The sequence below is a fragment of the Chiloscyllium plagiosum genome, chromosome 6 (assembly GCF_004010195.1).
Source record: "Chiloscyllium plagiosum isolate BGI_BamShark_2017 chromosome 6, ASM401019v2, whole genome shotgun sequence".
NCBI lineage: Eukaryota > Metazoa > Chordata > Chondrichthyes > Orectolobiformes > Hemiscylliidae > Chiloscyllium > Chiloscyllium plagiosum.
In genome coordinates, this window is record NC_057715.1 from 14,485,790 (window position 1) to 14,510,893 (window position 25,104).

Below are 25,104 nucleotides of genomic sequence, written 5' to 3' on the forward strand. Positions count from 1 at the left end.
TGATATGCTAGCAGAGTAGACATAAAAATGGTAGATAGAATTTCATGCAAAGAAGTGAGAGGTGATGCATTTTGGCAGAGAAATTGGAGACAGGCAATATGGATGTAATGACACTTCTAAGGAGGGACCTGGAGATTCACATGCATAAGTCTTTTCAAATGATGGGATGTAGTAAGCGGTAATTAGCAAAATGTATGAGACCTTGGCTTAATAATTAGAGATTAGATTAGATTAGATTACATACAGTGTGGAAACAGACCCTTCGGCCCAACAAGTCCACATGTTGAGTATAAAAGCAGGAAAGTTTTGCTGAACATTTATAAAGCCCCAGTTAGGCCACACTGAAGTATTGGTACCAGTTCAGATCACTACTGTTGAGAAAAGATGCAAGGTTCCTTGAGAAACTGCAGAGAATTGCTAGAATAATTCAGGGTTGGGAGGCTTTCATAATAAGATTAGCTTGAAAGAGCTGGGGTTGTTCTCATTGAGGGAAGATTTGACTGCATTATGCAAGAGTGTGACAGGTGACAGTAAACAATGAAAGTCTGTTCTCATTTGCTGATTTAACAAAGACAGTGGAATCTGGATAAGTCTCTGGGCAAGGCATGCAAGGGGAATTTGGAGGAAGAACTTTTTTTTTATACAATGCGTGACAATGATCTGGAACTTGATGCACATGAAGGGGTGATTGTGGAAACAATCGATGATTTAAGAAAGAAATAGAATGGCCACTTGCGCAAAATAATTAAAATTGCAAGGATAAGGGAACAGAATGAGAAGATGGGACTGATTAGATTACTCTACAGTGAACATAGATTTAATGGGACAAATAGGATAGTGAAGGCAGCATTTGGTATTCTTACCTTTATTGGACAATGACTTCTTGCTGGCCCCTCTCCCCTGTGAGAACGTTCTGCACCCTCTCTGAGACATCCTTGATCCTGGTACCAGGGAAACAACACACCATTCTGCTTTTTCTCTGCTGGCCACAGAAACATCTGTCATGTTGCGACTGTACAGGACATTGATTAGGCCAGTATTTCTGCAATCCTGGTTTCCCTGCTATTGGAAGGATGCTGTGAAACTTGAAAGGGTTCAGAAAAGATTTGCAGGAAGTTGCCAGGCATGGAGGATTGGAGCTGTAGGGGGAGGCTTTTTAAGCTGGGGCTATTTTCCCTGCAGCATCAGAGGCTGAGGAGTGACCTTATCAAGGTTTATAAAATCGTGAGGGGCATATAGGGTAAATAGATAAGGTCGTTTCCCTGGTATAGGGGAGTCCAAAACTAGAGGGCATAGGTTTAAGGTGAGAGGGGAAAGATTTAAATGAGACCTAAGGGGCAACTTTTTCACGCAGAAGGTAGTGCATGTATGGAATAAGCTGCCAGAGGCAGTGGTGGAGGCTGGTGCAATTGCAACATTTAAAAGTCATCTGGATGGGTATATGAATAGGAAGTGTATGAATAGGGAATTGGGCCAAATGCTGGCAAATGGGACTAGATTTATTTAAGATATCTAGTCCGCATGGATGAGTTAGACAGAAGGGTCTTTCCATGCTGTGTATCTCTATGAACGTGAAATGGCCATCTCCCATGCCTTACTAATTCTGAGTACATTTTCAGCAATTAAATTTGACATTTCGGTATCATTCATATCTTGAGACTAAATAAAAGAAAACAAATATTACATCCTGCAATACTACAATCCTTTAACTTCCTCAATCATCTCCAATTCTTTATCTGTGGTTACTTGCAAAATGACAGTCACTGCACATATTTGATTACATGTGCGGTGTTTTGGGAGGTGCACACCCTGTGTTGAAGCACAATGATGGACGAGGGAGATCCAGTAGATGTAGTGTACCTGGACTTTCAGAAAGCTTTTGATAAAGTCCCACACAGGAGGTTAGTGAGTAAAATTAGGGCGCATGGTATTGGGGGCAAAGTACTAGATTGGATTGAAAATTGGTTGGCTGATAGGAAACAAAGGCTAGTGATAAACGGCTCCATTTCGGAATGGCAGGCAGTGACCAGTGGGGTACCGCAGGGATCCGTGCTGGGACCGCAGCTTTTTACAATAAATGTTAATCTGGGAGTGCAGGTCCGTTGTACCCTGAAGGTAAGCATGCAGGTACAGCAGGTAGTGAAGAAGGCTAATAGCATGCTGGCCTTCATAACAAGAGGGATTGAGTATAGAAGCAAAGAGGTCCTTCTGCAGCTGTACAGGGCCCTGGTGAGACCACACCTGGAGTACTGTGTGCAGTTCTGGTCTCCAAATTTGAGGAGAGACATTCTGGCTATTGAGGGAATGCAGCGTAGGTTCACGAGGTCAATTCCTGGAATGGCGGGATTACCTTACACTGAAAGACTGAAGCGACTGGGCTCTTAGACTGAGAGGGGATCTGATTGAGACATATAAGATTATTAAAGGATTGGATACTCTGGAGGCAGGAAACATGTTTCCGCTGATGGGTGAGTACCGAACCTGAGGACACAGCTTAAAAATACGGGGTAGACCATTTAGGACAGCGATGAGGAGAAACTTCTTCACCCAGAGAGTGGTGGCTGTGTGGAATGCTCTGCCCCAGAGGGCAGTGGAGGCCCAGTCTCTGGATTCACTTAAGAAAGAGTTGGATAGAGCTCTCAAAGATATTGGAATCAAGGGTTATGGAGATAAGGCAGGAAGAGGATACTGATTAGGAATGATCAGCCATGATCATATTGAATGGCGGTGCAGGCTCGAAAAGCTGAATGGCCTACTCCTGCACCTATTGTCTATTGTCTAATGACTTGGTCCAATGGCAGAACGCAGACACTTGGCAACTCATCTACATTCCAGTGTGATACTGAGCAAATGATAGATCCACAGAGTTCTCATGCTTTTCCACTTATTGAAAATCCAATTGTGGTCCTTGAAGATGGCTAAGAATTAGGAAACAGATTAATGGTTAATTCTTTTCCGGGCTGGATGAAGTTTTATAGTGGAGTTTCTGATATAAATCATCTAGATCTTAGTGTGCAAGGGATGCTTTCAATACTTGTGGTCAACCCAAATCTTGGGAGTATTTTAAACTGCCAGGAGGACCGTATAGAACTTCTAAGAACATCAGCATATTGATAAAGTAGGTAAATGGGTTGCGAATGAAATCCAGTTTGAAAGATGGGCAAGTGATATACTTTGACACAAAGAATGCAGAGACGCAATATGACATAAAGGATGGCATCCCATTATGAGGGGTGTGCAGGAGTAAAGAGATCTTGGTGTTTATGTCCATAAGTCATTAAAGGTGACCGGTTAGGTAGGGAGAACTCTCAATAAAGCAGACAATACTTTAGGCTTCATAAATAGGGTATAAGAGTTGGGGCTTGGGGTTATGATAAACTTATATAAGACGCTAGGTCAATCTCAGCTGGAATACTGTGTACAGTTCTGGGTGCCACATTATGCAAATGTTTTCGTGCAAAAAAGATTTATGAAAATGGTTCCACACTTTATTGATGAAAAAGGTTGGAGACACTGGGACTGTTTTTCCTCGAAGAGGCGAGGGATCAGAAGAGATTGGATCAAAGCTTCCAAAATGACAAGCGTCTGGACAGAGTGGATAGGGATAAACTGTTTCAAATAGAGAACCAGAGGGTACACTTTAAAAAAAAGTGTTTCACAAGAGAAGCAAATGTGATAAGAGCAAACACTTCAAACAGCGATTTCTGAGGATCTTGAATGCGCTGCCTGGATAAGTGATGGAGACAGGTTTCATTGAGGCATGAAAGACCTAGCATCTTTCTTTAAATTGAAATAAAGTGCAGAGTTATGGGGGAAATGCAAGGGATTGACACTCGGAGAGCTAATGTAGACACAATGGGCCAAATCGTCTCTCTCAGCTGTGTAACAACTATGATTGTCACACATTTATGGCTACTGTATTCCTTGTTGGCTAATTTTCTGTTCAATATATTATCCTCAACATCGAGTTTTTATTTTCTGCAATGATCTTTGATGTAGCACCTAATCAGCCATCAATACAGCATATCGACAGGTTCCACTATATACAAAGCTATGTTACTTCCTCAAAGAGCTGGTTAAGCATAATATGCATCTTGCAAAATCAAATAATGTTTGTCCCACACAAATGCCATGCAGTGATCATCTCCAGTAAGAGATAATCCACCCCCGCTCCTTGACATTCAATTGCGTTATCATCGCTGGACCGTCTGCAATCAACATCCCTGAGGGTTTATCATCCATTGCCCAAAATTCATCTGGACCTGATTGGCTACAAAAGCAGGCTAGAAATAGTGCACTGAGTAACTTGCCTCCTGGCTCCTCAAAGCCTGCCCACCATCTACAAGGCACAAGTCAAGAGTGCGATGGCATACTCTCCACTTGCCTGGATGAGTGCAGCTCCAACAACACTCGAAGCTTGGCACCATCCAGGTCAAACTAGCCCACTTTGGTTGTAATTTTAGCAAGGCATTTGATAAGGTTCCTCATTGTAGGCTTATTCAGAACGTAAGGAGGCATGGGATACAGGGATATCTGGCTGTCTGGATACAGAATTGGCTGGTCCATTGAAGACAGAGGGTAGTAAGTGGAAAGTATTCAGCCTGGAGCTCGGTTACCAGCGGTGTTCCAAAGGGATTGGTTCTGGGACCTCTGCTCTTTGTGATTTTTATAAATGCCTTGGAAGAGGAAGTGGAAGGGTGGGTTAGTAAGGTTAGTGGAGTTGTGGATAGTGTGGAGGGCTGTTCTAGGTTGTAACAGGACATTGACAGGATGCAGAACTGGGCTGATAAGTGGCACATGGAGTTCTATCTGGAAAAGTGTGAAGTTATTCACTTTGGAAGGTTGAACTTGAATGCAGAATATAGGATTAAAGGCAGAATTCTTGGCAGTGTGGAGGAACAGAGGGATCTTGGGGTCCATGTCCATAGATCCCTCAAAGTTGCCATCCAAATTTATAGGGTTGTTAAGAAGGCATATGTGTATTGGCTTTCATTAGCAGGGGGATTGCATTTAAGAGCCACAAGGTTATGTTGCCACTTTATAGAGCTCTGGTTCGAGCAAACTGGGAATATTGTGTTTGGTTCTGGTCGCTTTAGACGTGGAAGCTTTAGAGAGGTTGCAGAGGAGATTTACCAGGATGCTGCCTGGATTGGAGGGTATGTCTTATGAGGAAAGGTTGAGGGAGTTAGGACTTTTCTCATTGGAGAGAAGAAGAATGGGAGGTGACTTGATAGCGGTATACAAGATGTTGAGAGGCATAGATAGACTAGATAGCATGAGACTTTTTCCATGGCTTTTTCATGAGGGGGCATAATTATAAGGTAATTGGAGGAAGGTTTAGGTGAGATGTCAGAGGTAGGTTCTTTACACAGAGTGTTGGGTGCGTGGAATGCACTGCCAGCAGTGGTAGTAGAGTCAGATATATTAGAGACATTTAGGTGACTCTTAGATGAGCGCATGGAAGAGAGCACAAAGAAGGGTATGTAGGTTATTCTGATCTTAAGAGTAGGATAAAAGGCCGGCATAACATCGAGGGCCAAAGGCCTGTACTGTGCTGCACTGTTCTATGTATCAGTAAGAGCAAAGCAACCAGTTTCACTTGCTGACCACAGTCCTCCATTTCACTTCCCCTGAGTAATTATTGAATTCTCTTTAAAAGATAAAGATTGAGTCGGTCAGCATCACGTTGCCAGGCAATTTATCCAGATTCTGACAACACATTGTGTAAAAAAGGATTTTCCTTGCGTCTCCTTTGGTTCTTTTGCAGTTCACCTTAATTCAGGTGTTCTAGTTCCCATCGTTTTGACAGTGGGAGCAGTTTTCTCCCACATGTCTTGTGTTTAGACTCATTATGACTTTGATCACCTCCATAAAATTTCCTCTCAACTCTCTCTGAGGAAAACAGCCCAAATTCTCCATTAAAAGCAAAGTACTGCAGATGCTGGAGATCTGAAGTAAAGAGAGAGAGTGTTGTAGAAAGTCAACAGATCTGGCAGCACCCGTGAAGAGAGAAACAGAGTTAAAGTTTCAATAAGATTTTTTTTCCTCAGTAACTGAACTCAGTCGTTACTAGAACATGGATTTTTTTTCCCTGACTTTCTCCACATCCTTACTGAACTTCCTTGCCTAGAAGTGGTCACAGTACTCCAGTTGAGAGCAACACAATGTTTTATCAAGGTTCTCCAAAGCCTCCTTGCTTTTGTACTCTGTCTGTATTAATAAAGTCCAGGATCTTGTATGCCTTATTAACCATTCACAACATGTCTTTTCATCTTCAATGAAGCAGAAAATGCTGGAGAAATTCAACAAGTTTGACGTCATATGTCTAGCAAGAAACAGAGTTATTCTGTTGAGTTCGATATGACTACTTCAGAATTCTTAAACTTGATGCATTAACTCTCTTTTCTCTCTCCACAGATGATGCCAGACCTGCTGAGTTTCTCCTGCATATTTTATCTTTATTTCAGATTTTTAACCATCTGCAGTATTTAGCTTTTATTTGCCAACTTCAATAATCTATTCCGAAGACTACCTGCTCCTGCAATCTTTTTAGAATTGTGCCCTTCATCTTATATTGTCTTGCCATGTTCTCCCCAACAGTAGATATCTCTTCACACTTCCCTACATTAATATTTTTTCAGTCAATTATCCACCCATTCCTGCAACCTATTTGTCTTTTTGAAGTCTATCCTAAACTTAATATTTTCAAATTTAGTCTCATCTGCAAATGTGTCCTATATGCCAAGCCTAGGATTTTAATACAGACCAAGAAAAGAAGTGGTCATTGCACTGACCCATGGGCAACACCCACAGTATAACTTTCCCCAGACTGGGAAGCAACCCACTCTTTCATTTTAGGAAAAGCTTGAATTTAACGAAGGATATACTAAAAGGGTCAGATGAAATAGAGTGGACAAGCTTGTATAGTGCACAGATGCCAGCATGGGCAGGTTGGACTGAATGGCCTGTTTCTATGCTATAAACAGGCTAATGTGCTCAAAGCACTCCTCAAAGGTATATTAGAAGGTCAGGTACATCATAAAATGTGTGCATATCTGCTAATGTTGAATTGGCTAAGACTCTCTTGAATGGTGAAATCTACGTTTCTTAAAAGATTGACCTCTAAGCATCGGCTGGCATTTACAATTTATATTTCCAGTGGTTCCTTTTTTATGTCATTATTGTATGCTAGAAATGAACAATTGAGAGATTGTAATTGTGGAACAATCATAACCTTTTGGCACAGTATTGAAGATACAATGACAGGTAACCAAGTGTCTCAGAAAGGGAGAATATATCATTTTCGTATAAAGTCCCTTGAAAGGTCTGGCAGAGAGTCTGGGTAATGGGGACATTTGTTTTAATTCTTTCATTGGATTTAATTGTCACTTACTAGGTTGGTATTTGTTAACCATCTCAGATTGTCCTTGAGAAGGTAGTAGTGAGCTGCCGTCTCTGCAACATGCACAGTGTTTCTAGGAAGGGGTTCCAGACTTTTGACCCAGATGTCTGAAATAGTTTGCTAACAGTTGGATCATCATTGCAATACCTGCAGCTACTATGGAGTGTAGATGCAACCAGTGATGTTATGAGTCAGTGTTGTCACCTTGGCAATGTACTACTTGTGCTGTGAATGCTGCTCAGAATCCTAAGCCGCTTAGTCATAGAGTTGTTTAGCATGGAAACAGACTCTTTAGCCCAGCTTGTCCATGCCGACCAGATATCTTTAATTAACCTAGTCCCATTTGCCAGCATTTGGCCCATATCTCTCTCAACCCTTCTACTCCTATACCCATCCAGATGCTTTTTAAATGTTGCAATTGTACCAGTCTCCACCACTTCCTTTGGCAGCTCATTCCATACACGCACCACCCTCTATGTGAAAAAGTTGCCCCTGAGATCCCTTTTAAATCTTTCCCCTGTCACCTTAAAAATATGCCCTCTTGCAAATCTGGCAAATAGGACTCGATTCATTTTGGATATTTGGTCTGCACTGACGAGTTGGATCAAAGGGTCTATTTCCATGCTGTACAGCTCTATGATATTGATTGAGGGGTAAATATTATTGTCCAGGAGACAATAGTGAACTGCCCTGCCCTCCTTCAGAATAGGGTCTTCTGTGTTCACCTGTGAAAGGGCAGGTGGTGCCTCTGTTTAATATTCAACATCTCTTTTGATACTGCCTTAAATTGGAATTCAAGATTCCCACTTCTGGATAGATGCTTTCTATGTTTCCCAGCACAAGTAATCTAAACACTTTAACCTGAGAACAAACTGTAACTATAAAATGACATTTTAGCATAAATTATACCATAGCAAGGAGTTGGATGTTCTGGAAACTTTACAATCCCATCCCTTTTGATGTGACTAACAAATTATATTCAGCTGCCAATGAAGATCGATGTCCCCTCAAGAGGGGCTTCTTGGTTCGAGATCGGTCAAAGGAATCGACAAATGCGGTCGATTCAAGAAGCAAGGTTCATTAGTTTATTGAATTAAGGTACCTAGACGCAATTCTATCCAGCAACATAGAGATTGAAGCTTCTGTGTCCCGTGATGAAGCTGCGCAATTACATTTGAAAATTACACATTATTTATATGTTTTTTTAAGAAATAGTACAGCCTTAATTACAAGAAAGACCAATCACATATAATAAGGTGACATGATTTACAGCAAGTTAATCCAATGATATTTTCTTTAAGAAGGATATCTAATTTACGTAAATTGTCATGCCATGTATTAGTTCAAGGTTAGTTCAAATGGTCAATTAATGTGTCAGTATTCATCTTATGAAAACTCTATTGTCCTCTTATCTTTGAACCGCAAGTTAATTCTGCAAATCAGCAGTATGGTTTACAGGCCATTTTGTAGTATTCTTTTAAATCGAGAAACCATTTTGTTGAAATAAAAATCTACATATTTTGTTGCCTAAATTCCAATTTTAGATCCTCACCAACACTGACTTGCTTCTTCATGCACTTAGGTCTGCACTGAATCTGCCATATCAAACTGGCCATGGAAATTTGGGAGGTCCCCTTCTCCATTTGTTTCGTTTTGAGCTGCATTCATATTGAAAATTCAAGGACTGCTTTCTCATTTCGTGTCCATGTGGTTGTATCTACATCCTGATGTTGTAGAATTTCTGATTTCTCTCTAATATTAATGGATTTGCTGTTTTTGTTTTCACAGGTGACTGTTGATAAATGGGAACCATTAATGAATAATCTAGGGCATGTATGTAGAAAACTCAAGTGAGTATTTCCCTTAGTGTGTTCACATGAGACTCAGTCCTCACAAGTCAGTGTTTATTTGCTTCATTGCTTCTGATGCTGTGGTGTATGGACGTGTGGTTTACAATAAAGAACCTGTAACAGAGAATCTGATTGAGTTCCTTTCATTCATTATAAAGCAGACCAATTGAATGAGAGGTACCAGAGAGAAGAGACTGCCATCTTAGTGAAACAGAGAAGGTCATTACCTTTCTTCCAGTACTGCTGGTTGATGCTCCATACAAAGACCGCAATGTCCAGGTGGTGACTTCAGACCAGGCTGCCAGGGTCTGTCAGCAAGGCCTTCTCTACCGTCCCTCAGAGAAAGGGATGCACCTCCTCTGCACCGTCCTGGCTGCCATGATCTTCAGGTCCCTGTTGGGGAATTGTGATGCCATTTCTTACCTTCTCAGACATCAAGTCATAGAGATGTACAGCACAGATACAGACCCTTCGCTCCAACTCACCCATGCTGACCAGATAACCTAAAATAATCTAGTCCCATTTGCCAGCACTCTGCCCACATCCCTGTAAACTCTTCCTATTCATGTACTCTTCCAAATGCCTTTTAAATGCTGTAATTGTACCAGCCTCCACCACTTCCTCTGGCAGCTCAGTCCATACACGTACCACCCTCTGCATGAAAAGGTTTCCCCTTAGGTCTCTTTTATATCTTTCCCCTCTCAACCTAAACCTATACCCTCTTGTTCTGGACTCCCCCACCCTAGGGAAAGACTTTCCCTATTTACCCTATCCATGCCCCTCATGACCTTATAAACATCTATAAGGTCACCCCTCAGCCAGCGCTCCAGGGAAAACAGACCCAGGCTGTTCAGCCTCTCCCTTATAGCTCAAATCCTCCAACCCTGGCAACATCCTTGTAAATCTTTTCTGAACCCTCTCAAGCTTCAGAACACCCTTCCGATAGGAAAGAGACATGAATTGCATGCAATATTCCAAAAATGTCCTGTACAGCCGCAACATGACCTCCCAACTCCTGTACTCAATACTCTGACCAATAAAGGAAAGCATACCAAACGCCTTCTTCACTATCCTATCTACCTGCGACTCCACTTTCAAGGAGTTATGAACCTGCACTCTAAGGTGTCTTTGTTCAGCAACACTCCCTTGGACCTTACCATTAATTGTATAAGTCCTGCTAAGATTTGCTTTCCCAAAAATGCAGCACCTCGCATTTATCTAAATTAAACTCTACCTGCCACTTCATAGCCCATTGGACCATCTCATCAAAATCCCTATGTAATCTGAGGTAACCTTCTTTGCTGACCCAGCACCGACCTTTGTGGCACACCACTGGTCACAGGCCTACAGTGTGATAAACAACCCTCCACCACCACCTTCTGTCTTCTCCCTTTGAGCCAGTTCTGTATCCAAATGGCTAATTCTCCCTGTATTCCATGAAATCTAACCTTGCTAATCAGTCTCCCATGGGGAACTTTGTCAAATGTCTTACTGAAGTCCATATAGATCACGTCCACCGCTCTGCTCTCATCAATCCTCTTTGTTACTTCTTCAAAAAACTCAATCAAGTTTGTGAGACATGATTTCCCATGCCTTTCCAAATACATGTATATCCTGTCCCTCAGGATTCCCGCCGACAACTTGCCCACCACCGATGTCAGGCTCACTGGTCTATAGTTCCCTGGCTTGTCTTTACCTGCTCCTCGGATGCTGCCTGGCCTGCTGTGCTTTTCCAGCATGACATTTTTCAACTCTGGTACTCCAGCATCTGCAGTCCTCACTTTCTCCTAGTTGTCTTTACCACCCTCAAACACTCAATTAGGTGATTAACCATTAACTGGTCTTTCAAGTGTTTCACTACTCAGAAGCCTATTGTGTATTTGGGTCATTGACATTTCCAATAAAATCACATCTAACAATGTCTGGAAACAGTATCCCTTTTCACAAAGTGAATCCCCTCTTTAATAAAAATTTATCATTTTTGTTTGAAATGACAGTATTTTCATCTACTATCATAACTGCACTAAACTATCAAGCCATAAATTTGCTTGAGTCGCTTTAATATTTGACTGACATGATTAGCTACTTTCGACCAGCAGCTAATTACCAAATGTGAACATTAGAATGGTCCGGACTCTCTCTTACGGAGCATTGGGTCTAATGTTGGACTATGTATTTTGAGAAAGATGCAAAGGTTTGGAGATAATTGGCTGGAATGGTATCAGGGCTGAGTGGCTTCAGTTATGTAAAGAAACAGAAGAATCTGATGATGTTCTCCTTTTTAGTGAAGAGAATTTGAACAAGTAGTGTTTCAGCTGGTGGGAGGGACAGATTTTAGATTGATTAGCAAAAGGACCAGAGGCAAGCTGAGAATTCTTTTGTTTTAAACCATTGAGTTGTTGTGATCAGGAATGCACTGCCTGAAACGGTGGTGGAAACAGATTCGGCAGTAACTTTCAAAGGGTAATTGGGTATATACTTGGAAAAGAAAGTGAGGACTGCAGATGCTGGAGATCAGAGCTGAAAATGTGTTGCTGGAAAAGCGCAGCAGGTCAGGCAGCATCCAAGGAACAGGAGAATCGACGTTTCGGGCATAAGCCCTTATAATGTCAATTCTCCTGATCCTTGAATGCTGCCTGACCTGCTGCGCTTTTCCAGCAACACATTTTCAGCTATATAACTTGGAAAGGAAACACTTCCAAGCTTCAGGGGAAAAGAATACATGTGAGCTGGCACAGACGCAATGGTCTCCTGATGTGTAAGATTCTGTGATACATTTTTTTGACTTTAGTTTTTGCTTCATATTAAGTATGTCTGTGCAGGCATGATCATTCATAATTCTGAAAGCTTGCTTTAAATCCTTTCTTTCCTTTTTAGGAAATATGATGAAGCATTAGACTATCACCACCAGGCTCTGGTCCTCATTCCTCAGAATGCATGCACCTATTCTGCTATCGGTTATGTGCTGAGTCTCATGGGAAACTTTGAGAGCGCCATCAACTATTTTCATACGGTATGATTTTTCTTGAACAACTTTAAGATATAAAACACAACCGTGAATTGATCTACCAGCTGCCAAATTATTTAACCCCTTTTACTGATAGATGTGATTTTTTTTTTGTGTATTTCATCTGAAGTTATTGAAAGAGGAACTGGGTGGTGCCCTGTGTTTGCATGTTATCCTTACCTGGGACTAGGGAGGGGATCCTACTGTATAATTATTTGTGGGGATATTGGGTGAGGGATGGTGTGTGAAAAGTGCATTGACAGAACCTTTGATTTTGAGTGTTGTCAGACCTTGATTCTACCTCTGAGCATTACAGTATGAACAGACTAAATCTGGGAAGGAAGGGAGGGTTAATTTGTCTACAGAGACCCAGTGAATCATGTCTCCTTGCAAAACTTCTGTCTTTACAATCAGTGTAATGGGAAGTACAGTATCACAAAACACACTATATTTCCCACAGTCTGCACCCCTACAAGCCATGCATAATCGTGATTTGAAATTATATCATCTTTTCACTGTCATTGGATCAAAATCTAGGAACTCCCTTCCCAACAGCCCTGTGGACATACTTATGGCAGATGGATTGCAGCTAATGAAAATGTAGTTCATGAGAACATTCTCAAAGGCAATAAAGATTGAGCAAAACATTGCTGGAAGCCGTGTGAATAGTGTGAAAGAAGGAAAATATAAACTGTTGAATTATTTGTCTGTGTGTAACCATTATTCCAGTTCTCCCATTAACACTTCCCTACATCCACCCTGACAGAATAAATCTTTCCATCTCTGGAAGATAACTGTCTAAATTGTCTATGGCTTCTCTCTCAAACTTACACCCATATTATTAAATCACATTTTAAACCAGTTGATGACTGGAGCTACCTTTTTTAAAGTAAAATAAATGCTTTTTCATTCCAATGGAGGAAACAGTTTGAGTTTGATATTTCGTTTTGTTTTGCAGGCTCTGGGTCTGCGCAGAGATGATACTTTTTCAGTTACGATGCTTGGTCATTGCATAGAGATGTACATTGGCAGTGCAGATGCCTATATTGGTAAGCAACCACCTTAAAGCTTTCTGCACAATTTTAAACCATTGTCAATGTCTGGTTTATTCTTTGTGGAGGTGCCAGTGTTGGGCTTGGGTGAGCAAAGTCAGAAGTCACACGACATCAGGCTATAGTCCAACAGGTTTATTTGAAATTACAAGCTTTCGGAGCACTGCTCCTTCGTCAGGTGAAGCCCACTTGTGATTTCAAATAAACCTGTTGAACTACAGCCTGATGTTGTGTGACTTCTGACTGTGTTTCATTCTTGCACTAGCACTTAGTTCCCAGTCTCTTGATCAATAAGGCCTGTTTCCACAGTACGACACTGCTCACCTCTAACACACCTAGAGAAAGTTGTGCAGTTTTATGAACTGCCATGTTTTCTGTTCTTGGTTAAATCAAAGCATTATTTTTCTTTTGGATTTCAAGCTCCTAAGCAATGCCAAGTTCAAAAACAAAGACTTGCATTTAAATGGAGCCTTTCCAATCTCAGGACACCCAAAAATGCTTTTGACTTACGCATTTAAGAAGTGTAGTTGTCATTGTGATGCAGAAAACTCAGCAGGCAGTCTGTGCACAGCAAGATCCCACCAGCAACCAAGTGTTAAGTGACAAGCTCGTCTACTTGGGGTGGTGGATTTGGGTCACCAGGAAGAAAGGTTCTGCTTGATCTTCAATACTGCCCCCTTTGTACATAGATGGAACCTCTAGTTAATGTCAAGTCTGGATTACGTTACCACTGACTGCAGCATTCTCTCAATATTGCATTGGGAGTATGTCAGTCTGGATTATAGGTTCAAGTCTCTGGAGTGAGGCTTGAACCTGCAGCCCTCTGTCTCAGAAGAAAAGGCAATCTGATGTGCACTAATGAGACCTGGTAATAATAATTCTGTAGAAACAAGAGTTGTGGTAGAGGACTAGAAAATGCAAATGTACAAGGTAAGGCAAAGAGATTTGTCAGGCCATCACAGACTACTTTCACTTGGACGTGGGTAAACTCCTAGAGTACACGATGCACCATTGGGAAAGTATGAATTAAAAAGGATGACCTCTAGAGAATTCTACTGGGTAAATCGAAACATGCCACAGAGGTCTTGAGATACTTAATGTAAAGAGGCACTATTCGAATTTGTTGAAGAACTAATATTGGCCAGGGCACTGGGAGAATCTCCAGTTCAAATAATGTCATGGGATCATTCATTTTATAATCAATCTGGTATGTGAGCATCACTGGCCTGGCTAGTATTTATAGTCCATCCCTAGTTATCCTACAGAAGAGTTGTGGTATCTGAAACATCAACCACGTTATTTTTGACACCTTTAGTGAAGTAATTGTTTAATATTCAAACTAAGCTTGGTAGCATGATTGGAAATTAGTTTGTTTCTGTGTTTTCAAATGGTAGAAAACAGGAACACACAAATTGGAGAAGACCATTCAGTCCACAGTACTTATACTGGCTCTTCAAAAGAGCTACTCAAACCACATGTTTTTTATTCATGTGTCTCAGAGGAAAATGTTCCTTTCATTGCAGGAACTGAGTTAAAGGAGAAACTTGGTTGCTACGAGCTCGACATGTCTACAATGAAGGCACCAGCGATCAAGAAAATGATTTGCCCCTCCTGGGAGGAGAGGGAGTGTGATACTGAGTTGGAAAGGCAGCCCCTTGAGGAGAGTGGCATCATGGCCTTGGATACATCACCCCAGCAGAGCAAGGTAGCAAGTACCGAGGCTCACCACGAAGACACCCCACTTTTCACAGAAATGGAAATGAATGAAAGTGACATGATATTAGAGGCATCCTTGTCTGACCACAGTACTTGAGTGTCTTCTGACCAGAAATTTTGGAACCTTCCTCATCTCCTTCGCAAGTTAATTAAACTGTGATGTCTGCAGCTGATTTAGAACTCACAGCAGCACTGGTGGAACCGGGCCCATTCAGCAGACAGTGAGTGGTCCCTTCCGCAACAATGTTTTGGTAGCAATAAGCAAATGATTGAGATGGTTATTTAACGATGTAATGATCTCATGGTGACCTGCAGAGTAAAAGGTGATCATGATATTTTGAAATATTGCCACCTGTCATTTCATTGTATTAAAATCTCGAAACTTGTTCTTTATGTTGTTCCATCTTTGTGCAGTGTCTTATTGTAGTGAGAACCAAATGCCAAATATTAATATTTTTGTAGTCATCATATTCTGCATGCATCTATCATAGAATCATAGAGATGTACAGCATGGAAACAGACCCTTCGGTCCAACCTGTCCATGCCGACCAGATATCCCAACCCAATCTAGTCCCACCTGCCAGCACCCGGCCCATATCCCTCCAAACCCTTCCTATTCATATACCCATCCAAATGCCTCTTAAATGTTGCAATTGTACCAGCCTCCACCACATCCTCTGGCAGCTCACTCCATACACGTACCACCTTCTGCATGAAAAAGTTGTCCCTTATATATTTCAGACCACATCAGACCATCATCTCTGACCTCTGCCACTCTGTATTACCTGTGTTTTCCAGACTTTACTGTAGCTTCTTAAAATATTAATGGGTTTAAATAGCTGCTGCACATATTTCTCAATATATGTAGGGTCAGTTAGCTCAGATGGCTGCACAGCTGATTTGTGATGCCTGGGTTCAAATGCTACACCAGCTGAGGTTACCAGGTAGGACACCCTACCTCCCCCATGCCTGAGGCTTGGTGACTCTCAGGTTAAACCACCACCAATTGTGTCTCGCTAATGAGAGAGCAGCCTGATTGTCTGGTAATACTATGGCGACTTTATCTTTACATTAATTGAAGTGATCATTAAATATATCGCAAGCCTGTTGCATTTCCATACATTCGTATTTCTAAGGCAATGGGACAATCGTTGACCACCCGTCCTCCCTGAATACCCTTTAAACTCAAAAGAAATCACCTTTGGCATGTAGCGGTTGTGTTACATGCTCTGTTTCCCTTTCGTGGTCTTTCCTTCCTACCTTTGTATAATTCATGTAGATTCCTGTCTTTTGCAGAACATTATTTCAGTAAACTCATAGAGATGTACAGCATGCAAAAAGACCCTTCAGTCCAACTCGTCCATGCTGACTAGATATCCTAACCTAATCTAGTCCCATTTGCCAGCATGTGGCACATATCCCTCTAAACCCTTCCTATTCATATACCCATCTAGCTGCCTTTTAAATGCTGTAACTGTACCAGCTTCTACCACTTCCTCTGGCAGCTCATTCCATACACGTACTTCCCTCTGTGTGAAAAAGGTGCCCCTTAGGTCTCTTTTATATCCTTCCATCTCATCCTAAACCTATGCCCTCTAGTTCTGGATTCCCCCACCCCAGGGAAATGACCTTGTCTATTAATCCTATCCATGCCCCTCATAATTTTGCAAACCTCTATAAGGTCACCTCTCAGCCTCCGACACTCCAGGGAGAACAGCCCCAGCCTGTTCAGCCTCTCCCTGTAGCTCAAATCCTCCAACCCTGGCAACATCCTTGTAAATCTTTTCTGAACCCTTTCAAGTTTCACAACATCTTTCCAATAGGAAGGAGACCAGAATTGCATGCAATATTCCAACAGTGGCCTAATCAATGTCCTGTACAGCTGCAACATGACCTTCCAACTCCTATACTCAATACTCTGACCAATAAAGGAAAGCGTACCAAACATTGCCTTCACTATCCTATCTGCTTGTGACTGTACTCTGAAGAAACTATGAACCTGCACCCCAAGGTCTCTTCGTTCAGCAACACTCCCCAGGAGTGTTAACTTACCACTAATTGTACAAGTTCTGTTCTGATTTGCTTTTCCAAGATGCAGCACCTCACATTTATCTAAATTAAACTCTGTGCCACTCCTCAGCCCATTGGCCCATCTGATCAAGATCCTATTTTACTCTGACTAACCCGATGTTTTTCATTTAAGTTCAGCTCTTTTTGAAAATGTTCACTGTAAATGGTGTAGTAATATTAATGCAGCATGTGGGACCAACAACATAACTCTGAGTTCAATTCAAACTTATGACTACTTATCCAGAATCCAAACATTGGAAGTCAAGCCATTGACACAGTATTCAAGGAATACACATTGGCACTTTGAGGTAATGAGCTTGCCTCAGTTGAAGAGGAGACGTGACTCCGTTTCCTGGTTTGTCATTTCTGAGATTGGCCTGATTGTGTTTTTGATTCAAAACATCGTTGTGGATGGGCCATACATGTTACCTCAATCACTGACACCCACTTCCCACAAACAAAACAACCCTTCCCAGTTTTTGTTTGTCGGCTGCTGTAAAGAATCGACTGCTGTGCACCAAGCGAACAGCCAGCTATGGAGGCCTTTGCTACTCCTGGATGCAAGCAGGCGCATCCCACAAAACATAATGTAGACTAACCCATTGTTAAACTATCCTTACAACAGCGAGAGTTTATGTAAATAATTCTAACTGGGATGAAGTTTGTTGCTGAGCAGCATGAAGAAATACTAGTACAATTAACTGAAAGCTCTGCCAAAGAGGTAATGGTCAAGGAGAATCCTAGGATTAGGAGGAGGCCATTCAGCCCCTCGAGCCTGCTCTGTCACTGAGTAAGATCATGGCTGATCTGTGTCCTAACTCCATATGCCTGATTTGAGGACATATGCCTTTTTACCCTTGCTAAATAAAAATGTGTCTGTCTGATATGTAAATTTAACAATTGAATTAACATTTACCACCATTTCAGGAAGAGTGTTCCAAACTTGCACTACTCTTACTATATATATTCTTGTAAATCTTTTCTGAACCGTCTCAAGTTTCACAACATCCTTCCGATAAAAGAGAGACAGAAATTGCAAGCAATATTCCAAAAGTGGCCCAACCAATGTCCTGTACAGTCATAACATGACCTCACAACTACTATACTCAATGCTCTGACCAATAAAGGAAAGTATACCAAATGCTGCCTTCAATATCCTAACTACCTGAAACTCTATTTTCAAGGAGCTATGAACCTGCACTCCAAGGTCTCTTTGTTCAGCAACATTCCCTCAGACCTTAACCATTAAGTGTATAAGTCCTGCTAAGATTTGCTTTCCCAAAATGCAGCACCTCACATTTATCTAAATTAAACTCCATCTGCCACTTCTCAGCCCGTTGGCCCATCTGGTCAAAATCTAATTGTAATCTGAGGTAACCTTCTTCGCTGTCCACTACCCTTGCAGTTTTGGTGTCATCTGCAAACTTACTAACTATACTTCCTATCTCATATTCAAATCATTCATATAAATGACAAAACGTAGTGGACCCTGCACCCATCCTCACAGGCTTCCAGTCTGAAAAAAACTCTCCATTACCCTGTCTTCTACTTTTGAGCCAGTTTTGTATCCAAATGGCTAGTTCTCCCTGCATTCCGTGAGATCTAACCTTGCGAACCAATCTCCCATGGGGAACCTTGTCGAACACCTTACTGAAGTCCATACAGATCATGTCCACCACTCTGCCCTCATCAATCCTCTTTGTTACTTTTTCAAAAAACTCAATCAAGTTCATGAACGTGATTTCCCATGCACAATCCTAATCAGTCCTTGCCTTTCCAAATATGTGTAAATCCTGTCCCTCAGGATTCCCTCCAACAGCTTGCCCACCACCGACATCAGGCTCACCAGTCTATAGTTCACTGGCTGTCCTTACCATGTTTCTTAAATAATGGTACCACCTGCAGTCTTCCAGCACCTCACCTGTGACTATCGATGATACAAATATCTTAGCAAGGGGCCCCAGCAATCACTTCTCTAGCTTCCCACAGAGGTCTAGGGTACACCTGATCAGGTCCTGGGGATTTATCCACATTTATGCATTTCAAGACATCCAACACTTCATTCTCTATAATATGGACATTTTTCAAGATGACACCATCTACATCCCTATATTCTATATCTTCCATATCCTTTTCCAGAGTAAATACTGATACAAAATACTTGTTTAGTATCTCCCCCATTTTCTGCGGCTCCACACAAAGGTCACCTTGCTGATCTTTGAGGGTCCCTATTCTTTCCCTAGTTACTCTTTTGTCCTTAATGTATTTGTAAAAACCCTTTGGATTCTCCTTAACCCTATTTGCCAAAGCTATCTCATGTCCCCTTTTTGCCCTCCTGATTTCCCTCTTAAGTATACTCCTGCTGCCTTTATACTCTTCTAAGGATTCATTTGATTTCTCATGTCCATACCTGACATATGCTTCCTTCTTTTTCTGAACCAAATCCTCAATTTCTCCAGTCATCCAGCATTCCCTGTACCTACCAGCCTTTCCTTTGACCCTAACAGGAATATACTGTCTCTGGACTGTTATCTCATTATGAAAGCTTACCATTTTCCAGTCGTCCCTTTAACTGTGAACATCTGCCCCCAATCAGCTTTTGAAAGTTCTTGCCTAATACCGTCAAAATTAGCCTTTCTCCAATTTGGAACTTCAATTGTTAGATCCGGTCTATCCTTTTCCATCACTGTTTTGAAACTAATAGAATTATGGTCGCTGGCCCCAGAGTGCTGCCCCATTACCACCTCAGTCACCTGCCCTGCCTTATTTCCCAAACGTAGGTCAAGTTTGCACCTTCTCTAATAGGTACATCCACATACTGACTCAGAAAATTTAACAAATTCCTCTCCGTCTGAACCCTTAACACAATGGCAGTCCCAGTCTACGTTTGTAAAGTTAAAATCCCCTACCATAACACCACTATTATTCTTACAGAAAACTGAAATCACCTCACAAATTTGTTTCTCAATTTCCTGCTGGCTATTAGTGGGTCTATAAAAGAAGGGCTTATGCCCGAAACGTCGATTCTCCTGTTCCCTGGATACTGCCTGACCTGCTGCGCTGTTCCAGCAACACATTTTCAGCCCCACTTTCTCCTCTATAATACAATCCCAATAAATTGATCATTTCTTTCTTATTTCTCAATTCCACCCAAATAACTTCCCTGGATGTATTTCCTGCAATTATTAATTTTCTAAAATCTCAATGTAGTCCTGTGAGCTGTAGCTCACGATACGTGATAGTTTTCAAGTTGTGTGTTTCCCTCTCCATTGTTTCACAGAAATATAAACATAGTCAAAGAGTGTGGCACTGGAAAAGCACAGCCGGTCAGGCAGCATCCGAGGAACAGGAGAATACAGTTGTAATGCTATCCCTTAGCAAAAACACTACTGTCCCTCCTCTCTTGCCTCCTTTTCTATCCTTCCTGTAGCATTTGTATCCCAGAACATTAAGCTGCCAGTCCTGCCCATCCCTGAGCCACATTTCTGTAATTACTATGATACCAGTCTTGATTTCTTTGCCATCCTTGTTGCGTTGAAGAAGTGCAGTCTATGCAGGGAAGGTATTCTGTCAGTAACAGTGCAGGAACAAGATATTTTTAAAATCAGGTTAGTGTGTGGATTGAAGAGGAATTTGCAGTTGGTGGTGTTCCCTTACACATACCGTTCTTGTCCTCCTTGATGGTGAAAAGCGTTGCTTTGGAGATGCTGTTGAAAAATCTACCCTTCCACTAGGTTTGAGAGGAGAGAATATTCCCTCATTAATTTTCTAAAATCTAGCGTGGTCCTATGAGCTGTAGACGTGATAGTTTTCAAATCGTGATGTGTTTCTCTCTCCATAGTTTCGCAGAAATATAAACATAGTCAAAGAGTGTGGCACTGGAAAAGCACAGCCGGTCAGGCAGCATCCGAGGAGCAGGAGAATCAAAGTTTCAAGCATAAGCCTTTCATCAGGATTCCTGTAATTGCTATGATACCAGTCTTGATTTCCTTGCCATCCCTGTTACCCTTGAGAAAGTAGTGGTCAGTTGCCCTGAAGAAGTGCAGTCTATGCATCTTATGCAGCTTATGCTTGAAACATCGATTCTCCTGCACCTCGGATACTGCCTGACCAGCTGTGCTTTCCCACCATAATGCTCTTCAACCCTGATCTTCAGCATCTGCAGTCCTCACTTTCTCCTAGAAACATAAATGCACCCTGGTTGAAGAGAGGGGATTTGAGAAGGCTATTTTTATGGAGGAGGTGATTGAGGGGAAAATATAAAATCGAGTTAGAAACATGAACGAAAAGATTGGGTGGGTGGATAGGCCTTTGAGGAAGATCCAGAAGATGAGGGGATGGAGGCCTTGTGTACGAACATTAAGCCTGCCACCAATAGTAGTGCACAAGTACACAATCATGGTTCAGTGCAAACAATAGATTATCCACGTCAGTATCAATCAAAGACATATGTTTCAAAAGTTTATGCGGCAACATTTTACTATTTTATCAAAGTTTAATTATGCAAATGATGAATGAGTTATACTCACAAACAAAAGCAGAAATTGCTAGACAAACTCAGCAGATCGGATAGCATCTGTGGAGAAAAAGCAGAATTAATGGTTTCAGGTCCAGTGGCCCTTCTTCAGAACTGATTTTAGCGAGAAAAAGGTTAATGATAAAAGAATACAATAGAAATCCAGTCCAAGAGGAAGCAGAACTTCAACAGTAATTTCTGTTTAGTTTCTGATTTCCACTATCTGCGGTTCTTCGGTTGTTTTCATAAGTTATGTTTGTGTCTCATATTGCCGAATGTTTGCTGTTATCGTTTAACTGAAGCTTTTTGAGTCAGAGCAGCTCTTAACAGGCTTGGAATTGGCAAACTGTTAGATGACAGGAGGAGGAAACAGCTTGAAATAAACACAAGTGGAGAAATAGTGCAATCATAATGACCACAGTTGCCAAATGACCAAAGAAGCCTGGAGGAAATGCTACTGATGTATAATATTATGTTCATTCTCTTTCCAACCCAGCTTACCTCTATCTCCTCCAGATCCAGGAGAAAGTTCTGTTGTAGACCCAGGTGAGCTCCGACAGTAAAGAAACAGAAATAGCTGGAGAAACTCGGCAGGTCTGCCAGCATCTGCGGAGCAAAGACCGAGCCAACGTTACTTCTGAACTGACAGTGTTTAGAATAATTCATCTTCTCACAAAGCGTTGTGTTGTAGGTCTTTGATTTCCAATGCTTTCCTTAAATGTTTGAGCAGGAGTTGAGTGGTTTAAGTGCAGTATCACTGAGCATTCATTTCTTTAGTCCAGCTGATCTAAACCTAAATAACTGACTGCCTGTGAAACGTGAGACCTTGTGTTTTATATGGCCATCATGAATACTTCCAGCTTGAAGTTTCTCATTAGTGTAAATGTTTGTTCTTTGGTAGTCACAGTACAGCATCAACACAACAATTGCTACCATACTGACTTAATAATGTAACACATTTTGGTGTGTTAGTTGGAAGGATCTGAGACATGAGTTAGGCATTAATTCTTCACAGAGTCAGTTCAAATCACACACTGGAATATTGTAGCTCCTAAAACATTTTATTTTTCAGTCAGTCAAGTGCCAGTAAGTTCAACATTGGCATGATTATATCACAGTCATGACCAGCACATTGTCAGTGTTTCCAAACACTGAAAATAAACAAATTCCAGTTTAGCTCATTGCGGCACTATACACCCAAGCAAATAAAACTTGTATGTTATATGTTGCATTTACGTGAGTGGATCCAAAACAAGCTGGAAGAATGGTTTTGTGGTCAGAACAGTGAAAGGATGTGGATGCTTTGGAGAGGGTATAGAAAAGGTTTACCAGGATGTTGCCTGGTCTGGGGGATTTAGGCTACAAAGAAAATTTGGATAGACTGGGTTTGTTTTTACTGGAATGCTGGATGTTAAGGGGCATATTTGTTAGAAGTTTATAAGATTGTGAATGGTATGGATAGAGTGGAGAGTATGAGGATTTTTCTTAGGATGGAGGGGTCAATTACTAGGGGACACAGGTTTTAGGTGCACAGGTGAGTGTTTAAAAGAGATGTGCGAGGCAGGTTTTTCATGCAAAGGGCAGTGAGTCCCTGGAACATGCTGCCGTAGGCGATGGTGGAGCATTCAAGAAGCATCTGGACGAATACACGAATAGAAAGGGATTAGAAGGACATGGATCCTGTAAGTAGAGGCAGTTTTAGTATTGAAGCAAACTGTGTCAGTGTAGGCTGTATTGTTCTTTATATTCCTATTACCTCATTGGGTCAAACTGGATTTCCTGTTTTATTTGTAATTCTGATTTCAGTTACATTTACAATGTTGGGTTGTATGTTCATTGAATTATTCAGAAGGATGCCATTTGACCAACCATCTTGTGCCAGCTCTTTGAATGATCTATCAAATCAATCTACTCCATGACAACCAAAGTACTGCGGATGCTGGAAATCTGAAATCAATACAAGGTGCTGGAGAAGTTTAATACTCAGCAGGTCTGACAGTGTCTTTAGAGAGAAACAAAGTTAATGTTTTGAGTACAGTGTCTTCTGAAGTTGGGTCACATCAGGTTTGAAACGTTAATGCTGTCCCTCTCTCTCGAGACATGCTGCCAGATCTGCTGCTTCTTCTTAATCCATTCCCTAATGTTTTCCCCTCAGCAACTGCATTTTTCCCCTCTGCAAATATTTGACCATTATCCTTTTGAAACTTACTATTGAATCTCCTTTTCAGGCAGAGCATTCTAGAACTTTGTCCGTGAAACAGTGGCTTAAATAACAATGTTTGGATTAATGATCCATCGAAGATATGAATTGATCAAACTGGTCCTGGTCTTAAGACATCTGCAATTAAACCTCCCTCCTTTGCACTAATACATCCTTAGAACACCGTTCTCAATTAAAGGCGCCTGATACCCTACCCTCGCTTCACGTATTTAAAGGAAACAATATGAACTCCGGAGTTCCACAGATCAGCCACGGCTCTGAAAATATTTGGCCGCTTTTGTAATTTTTTGCCACAAGTGTGCGATGACAAAACATAGAGCAAGATTTAGGTTCCAGGAAAACCACAGGTGAGCAATAGACTCCACATAGTGTCCTAGATCACAGGAGTGAACCTTAAATGACCACTTCAACAAAGTGTTCAGATTAGATCTTTTCTGTACCAACATCAGGTGAGAGCATACTCAGCATAGACATTTCAAAGGGAATGTGCAGCAGTACATAAGCAAAGCAAGGAGACTGGTAAGAGATTGACAGCTAATATCAAATGATAAAGGAGCATTGGAGTCAATTAGGGACACAAAAGGTGCCAGAGTCCAGGACCACAGGACATAATCTCAGATTAAAGGGTCATCAATTTATTATAGAGAGGAATTTCTTCTGTCAAAGTAGTGAATCTGTGGAATCTTTACTGCAGAGGGCTGTAGAGAATGAGTCATTAAGTATATATAAAGGTTAAAGGGAAAAGCAAGTGGAGTTGAGGATTAATAGATCGGTTGTGATCTCATTGAATGGCAGAGCAAATACAATGGCCGCATTCAGCTCTTACGTCCATGGTCTTAAGTGAAGCTAATGACCATTAAGTTTCAAATTCTCCTTAGATAGAGGGCCAGTGTCAGAGAACTGGAGAATTGCAAAAGTTAGGACCTTGTTCAAAAAAACTGTATAAAGATAAGCACAGTAACTACAATCAGTTTAATCTCAGTGATGGGAAAGCGTTCAGAAATAATAATAAGGGTCAAATTAATGTTCTCTTGAACAAATATGGGTTTATCAAGGAAAGTCATCATGGATTTGTTAAGGACAAAATATGTTTAGCATGTTTGAGTTTTTTGATAATGTAATAGGTTTTGTGAGGGTGAATTAGTTGTTGTGATGTACATGGCATTTAATAAAGTCTTGCACAACAGACAACAGCAAAGTTAGAAGTTATGGAGTAAATGGGATAGTAGTATTATGGATATTGAAAGGGTTAAATGTTTTCAGTTATGTG

General features: G+C 41.3%; 1 protein-coding gene across 1 annotated transcript in view; it reads left to right on the top strand.

Moving 5' to 3' along the window:
• Positions 1-15,420, top strand: part of cdc16 (cell division cycle 16 homolog (S. cerevisiae)) — a 66,805-nt gene extending 51,385 nt beyond the window's left edge. The window contains exons 15-18 of the mRNA XM_043691247.1: positions 9,191-9,252; positions 12,130-12,265; positions 13,218-13,308; positions 14,835-15,420. Coding sequence (XP_043547182.1) covers positions 9,191-9,252; positions 12,130-12,265; positions 13,218-13,308; positions 14,835-15,124 — 579 coding nt within the window. The 3' untranslated portion in view covers positions 15,125-15,420. The remainder of the gene's footprint in view (positions 1-9,190; positions 9,253-12,129; positions 12,266-13,217; positions 13,309-14,834) is intronic.
• The last annotated feature ends 9,684 nt before the right edge of the window (positions 15,421-25,104 follow it).